Source organism: Acanthisitta chloris, unplaced genomic scaffold (genome assembly GCF_000695815.1).
Source record: "Acanthisitta chloris isolate BGI_N310 unplaced genomic scaffold, ASM69581v1 scaffold34067, whole genome shotgun sequence".
In the NCBI taxonomy this organism is placed as follows: domain Eukaryota; kingdom Metazoa; phylum Chordata; class Aves; order Passeriformes; family Acanthisittidae; genus Acanthisitta; species Acanthisitta chloris.
The window spans coordinates 93,887-99,886 of NW_008684957.1; the positions used below are offsets into that span (position 1 = coordinate 93,887).

The 6,000-nt window shown below is 39.6% G+C and overlaps 1 protein-coding gene across 1 annotated transcript in view; it reads left to right on the forward strand.

Annotated features, from left to right (window-relative positions):
• The window catches only part of BMPR2 (bone morphogenetic protein receptor, type II (serine/threonine kinase)), a gene marked incomplete at its 5' end in the record, with an annotated part of 45,491 nt that extends 39,998 nt beyond the window's left edge, over nt 1-5,493 (forward strand). The window contains 3 exons of the mRNA XM_009079515.1: nt 264-436; nt 1,505-2,778; nt 4,492-5,493. Of these exons, the coding sequence (XP_009077763.1) occupies nt 264-436; nt 1,505-2,778; nt 4,492-4,742 (1,698 nt within the window). The remainder of the gene's footprint in view (nt 1-263; nt 437-1,504; nt 2,779-4,491) is intronic.
• Between the last annotated feature and the right edge of the window lie 507 nt (nt 5,494-6,000).

Below are 6,000 nucleotides of genomic sequence, written 5' to 3' on the forward strand. Positions count from 1 at the left end.
TATAGACATTGGTGAATGTAGCTTTTCCTAAGTATTTGGCTTCCCAGTTGATGTGTGTGTATGAGGTGTGATGTTAGTACTGCATATTGCTACTATTAGGCTAAACTAGCTTTGAAGGAAATTGTGTATCCTCTCTTTCTCTTTCTCACCAGCTTGTGACTATTTTCATGCATGCAGAATGCTGCTGTGAAACAGTAAATCTAGAAGCACTATGTAAAGGGGTAATATTTTAAGGTAAAGGGGTTTTGTTTGTCTCCTGGCAGGCTGTGAGGTCACTTAAAGAAACAATTGAAGACTGTTGGGATCAAGATGCCGAAGCTCGACTAACAGCACAGTGTGCTGAGGAGAGAATGGCAGAACTCATGATGATTTGGGAGAGGAATAAATCAGTTAGTCCAACTGTCAACCCTATGTCAACTGCCATGCAAAATGAGCGGTAAGAAGAGAACACATTTGGGTTTAGTCAGCAGCAAATGCCCAGTGTAATGCTTGGCTCACTCCTGGAAGAAAGCTAGAGCTTGCTGCTGGTTTAATGTTTCTGCACTCATGAAGTGGGTGTGTGTTACATGAGTTAGTCTGCACATGTGTGTTGTATGACATGATTCTGATTGCTGATGTTCTTAAGATCTCCTATGTGTCCCCAGAATTCAGGCACCTATAATATAAGCAACTGTGCTTCTCACAGTGGAGCCTTTTAAGCTGGTTAGGCAAACTGTCTCAATGGGCTTGCAAAGATGTGAAGTGACTATGAATTGTGTTTAAGGATTCTTGCTAAATGATGCATAAAACTTCTGTTTCAAGTGTTCTGCTAAAAACTGAATTTACGGGCAATGAGTTCAGGAAATTGCCAAGTCTCAAACCTGTAGTTTTTCAAAGAACCACAGGGCCATTGTCTAAGTCATTATTACTCTGATCCCAGAAGAGATGTTCTGCATATTCTCTGCTTATATATGATCCAGAGGGAGCAAGAATTTGCAGAACTGACATGAGTGCTTAACAGTAGACTCCAGAGATCTGGCTTTGAGAGAAGAGTAATGTTGCTGTATATAGCAGTGTTGATTGTACTGGAAAAAAAATTCTATTCAAATTGTAGACTAGCCAAATTGTTAAAATAATAGAATTTTCATGATTTAGGACCTTGTGACTTTTTCTCACCATCGCATTCTTGATCAGTTGTCTTGCTGACCTCTCGCCAACGTCACTTCTCTGCATCCGGAGCAGTACCTTAGCAGTAAACTGGACAAACAGCATACTGGACAAATAGAAAAAAATTGCTGTTCTCTTAGTTGTATAAATAACATCCATGATAAAATTTTGCCCTAGTAAAACAAATTTTCTGCTACCCTGTGTTTTTCAAGGAAGTTATTGAAATAGCTGTTTCTACCATATCTGTCCTTAGTTTATGCATGGAAACAAAGACATTCCGCTCTCTTAAATGAGAAGCTTTATAATATGAGGTGATTTTTACACATACGACCTTAATATCACTTATTTTTTCTTAAAGGAATCTGTCGCACCATAGACGTGTGTCAAAGATAAGGCCATATCCAGATTACTCTTCCTCTTCCTATATTGAAGATTCAATCCACCACACTGACAGCATAGTGAAGAACATTTCTTCTGAGCATTCAATGTCCACTACACCATTGACTTCAGGAGAAAAGAATAGAAACTCCATCAACTACGAGCGGCAGCAAGCACAAGCTCGCATCCCTAGTCCAGAGACAAGTGTCACCAGTTTGTCCACCAATACCACCACCACCAATACAACTGGCCTCACTCCTAGCACTGGCATGACCACCATATCTGAAATGCCTTATTCAGATGAAACAAACTTGCATTCTACAAATGTCATGCAGCCAGGTGGCCCCACCCCTGTTTGTCTGCAGCTAACAGAGGAGGACTTAGAGACAAATAAATTGGATCCAAAAGAAGTAGATAAGAACCTGAAAGAAAGCTCTGATGAGAATCTGATGGAACATTCACTTAAGCAGTTTAGTGGGCCAGATCCACTCAGCAGCACTAGTTCCAGCTTGCTTTATCCACTGATAAAACTTGCAGTAGAGGTGACAGGACAACAGGACTTCACACAAGCTGGCAATGGTCAAGCGTGTTTGATTCCAGATGTCCCATCAGCTCAGGTCTATCCTCTACCCAAGCAACAGAACCTTCCGAAGAGGCCTACTAGCCTCCCTCTAAACACCAAAAATTCAACAAAGGAGCCACGGTTAAAATTTGGTGGCAAGCACAAATCAAACTTGAAGCAAGTGGAAACAGGTGTTGCCAAGATGAACACTATCAATGCTGCAGAGCCTCATGTCGTGACAGTTACCATGAATGGAGTGGCTGGTAGAGGCCACAGCATAAACTCTCATGCTGGCACAACCCAATATGCCAATGGCACGGTGCCATCTGGCCAGACAACCAGTTCCGTAGCGCAGAGGGCCCAGGAAATGCTTCAGAACCAGTTCAGTGGAGAGGATAGTCGGCTGAATATTAATTCCAGTCCTGATGAGCATGAACCCTTGTTGAGGCGGGAGCAACAGGTTGGCCACGATGAAGGTGTTCTGGACCGTCTAGTAGACAGGAGGGAGCGACCACTGGATAATGGCCGAACAAATGCCAACAACAACAACAGTAATCCATGTCCAGATGCAGCTACAGCCAGTGTCCAGAATGTAGTGAGAAATCCTGGGCAGACCCAGACTAGAAGAGCACAGAGGCCTAATTCTCTGGATCTGTCAGCCACAAATAGTTTGGATACCAGTAGTATGCAGTGTAAGTGCCTGCAGGACTTGAACAGTTTCCCTGACACTCTTTTACTTAATAACTATGTCTGTTTACTTGAATAGAAATTATTCCATCTCTCCTTCCTCAAAGCATGCTTACGAAATTCCATATAATTTTAATTTCTATCAGCACAATTTCAGTCTTTTTGATAAAGTCCTGTCTCCATCATTTCCATCATGTTAGATCACTATCCTCCTTCCACAGAGATGGAATAAATCTGTCCCTTTTTAACCCATCTACTCTAACTCTAGGTTAAGTTTTCACTATTCCTTGCATGGCTCCTACCTTGGCAGCTGCAAAGCATATTGGAAAAGCTTCCTATTTCTTTCTGCAGGGACACATTATACCTCCTTTTCCTTACTTTTTCTCGTTCTGTTAGGAGTAGCTGTCTCTAAGATACATTGATTAAAATAATTTATTGTAATAACTACTTACAGACTTCATAATTTCTAAAGCAACTGATTTTACTGTATTATCCCAGCTGGGTCAGGCATTCTCTCTTTTGCTATCTGAGCTCCAACAATTACAGCAATTCTTCATCAGTTTACCATGTACATATTAAAAATTAATTGAAGTAATTAGAGAAGAAAGTCATTTTAATACTCTATTTCAGAATAACTACCTTAAGAGTTTTATTGACAAAGACCTGAGAGGTTACAATAGGGTTCTCCTTTCCTTTTTACATTAAGAATGTAATCGTGTAGTTATAGTTAAACTAGGCACATCATCTCTATTTGAATTCGAGCTTGTTGGCTATTGGAGAGGCCTCCTGGTGTGTGTTTTAAAGAGAATATATTTCCAGAAGGCACTGTAGTTTTTGCAAGGTGCTTGCAAATCTCTTGACTATGTTTCGACAGATGCTGTGATACTAGTGAAATAAACTGAGGTGCCAGGCATGTTTGGAAATAAAAGGTTTAAAACCAAACCAGAACATATCTTCAAGAAATGTAGTTGAATATTCAGCAGTGGAGCGTTTAAGCCTTCCTTTTAAGTAGGAAATCTTAGTTTTTCTCTTAAGAAGTTGACTTGAGTTGAAATCTTACTGGTGTCAAGAAAAAAGATTATTGCAGCAACTTTCTTTAATTGAAGGTTAAGTTAAAAGAAAGGGTTGTAGAAAATGTTTTTAACAATCAAATTTCTACTGCTGAAATTTTATCATGATCAAAGTTGACTTTGCAATGCAACATTCCAAATCCTGACTTAGGACCTTAACAGAGTATGGACCATTTTGTCTTCAGGTGAAATGCTTTGCCAGGTGAAGTAGCATTAGGGATCCTGACACTTACTTTAGCTATTAAAACTGTGGCCTTTGCTGTCCTGGAGTAGCAACATTTTTTTGTACCTCCCATTACAGGTAACATAAGATATTATGATTGCAAAAGCCCCTCAAATGTCAAATGCTGATTCTCCTGTCTCATGCCAGTGTGCGTTCCAGGTAACATAAATTACTTCACTGAAGTAATTTCTGACAGAGAACAGAATCTGACCCCTTATTTTAGTGGCAGCTGCTGTAGTTGATGTACCTGTCATGCCTCTGCCCACACAGTTGCTTCTGTGTGATAAGATTTTGTTCTTTTGTTTTGTTTCCCACAACAACCCTGGACGCTAATCTGATTTTATCTTCCTCCTAATACTATTCTCTACTCTGGTTTAGGCGTTTTGATTATTTTTTCCCTTTTTTTCTTCTTTGTTTTTCTTCAGTAGGTGACTCCTCGCAGGAGGGCAAGTCAGGCTCAGGAGACAAGATCAAGAAACGTGTGAAAACTCCGTACTCACTGAAGCGGTGGCGTCCCTCAACGTGGGTCATCTCCACCGAGCCGCTGCACTGCGAGGTCAACAACAACGGCAGTGACCAGGCAGCCCCCTCCAAATCCAGCACTGCTGTTTACCTGGCAGAGGGTGGCACTGCCACCACTATGGTATCTAAGGACGCAGGAGTGAACTGCCTGTGAAATACTTTAAAAGCCGACAAATGACCTTTTTTTTTTTTTTCATTATTTGAAACAAACATGCAGAAGACATTTTAAAAAAACTGCTTTCTCCTCCTGTCAGCAACCCCTACCAAGGACTCGCTTTAAATAGATTTCAGCTATGCAGAAAATTTTTAGCTTATGCTTCCATATTTTTTTATTTTGTTTTATTTTTTGAATGTTTTTGCACTTTTATTTAGAATCGCTAAAGTTAAGTCTGTCTGTTTTGACCACGGAATATATATATGTGTATCAAAAATGTGGTCTCAAAATATTTTTTTAAAAAAAAAGTAACAAAAAAAGTATTGCTGATAATCAGTTTGGACCAGTTTCTTAAGGTCACTAAGATCATAAGCAGACTATAAGACAGGTTTGACTGCAGTGGTGTCTTGTAACCATGTTTTGATTTCTGTGCACAAGCTAGTCTGTATATTTCTATGTTACAAAGTGTATTCTCTTTTGAACCTCTTATTTTTCTTGTGTCATGTTGAAATGTGCAATAGTCTATAGTTCACATTATGCTTTATTGAAAAGTGTGTTTCTAAAACTGCCCTATGTCCCCCTTTTTGTATTTGTTAATTTTTCCCTGACAGTTGAGCAGTCAGCCAGTCATGACAGTGAACTTTGCACACCGTAGCCAGCTTGAAGCAGCTGCCTATATCACATTGTGCTCGGAGGTGACAACACATGAATTTTCCCCAACTTGAAAGGGCTTTTGAAAAGGAACAAAAAAAAAAAAAACTGAGCTCAGTACCTTTTCTTTGATCCTTCCAAATCAAGATGTGTTTCCTTTATAGTAGTAGATGCCAGCCTGTGAAGTTCTGAATAACAAAATATTGAACAAATGTAAGGAAACAATGTCAGCCATTTTTTCCATTTTATTTTTTGTGCAGTTCCACCCCCTGTATTTATGTAAAACCTTATTTAGCTCACTAATGATGTACATTGAAAAATAAGTTTTATTCGGAAATCTTAACTGTCGTAATTAAAAGCTCGAGTGAAGATAGGTTGCAAACGTAATTTGTTTATACAAAGGAAAAATTATGAGTCTTACTTGGCACAAAACATTTCTGTGATGAGTCACAAATCTTTCCTGATTTACCTCCTTACAGAGAGTCTGGGGTAAAGTCAGCCTGATTACTTATGCAGGTAGGTGCATCCTAATTGACTGTTGTTGCCAAGTTGAGTTGGAACTCGTCCTCCCTTCAGAGTTCTTAGAGCCCCTCATTCATCTTGTTAA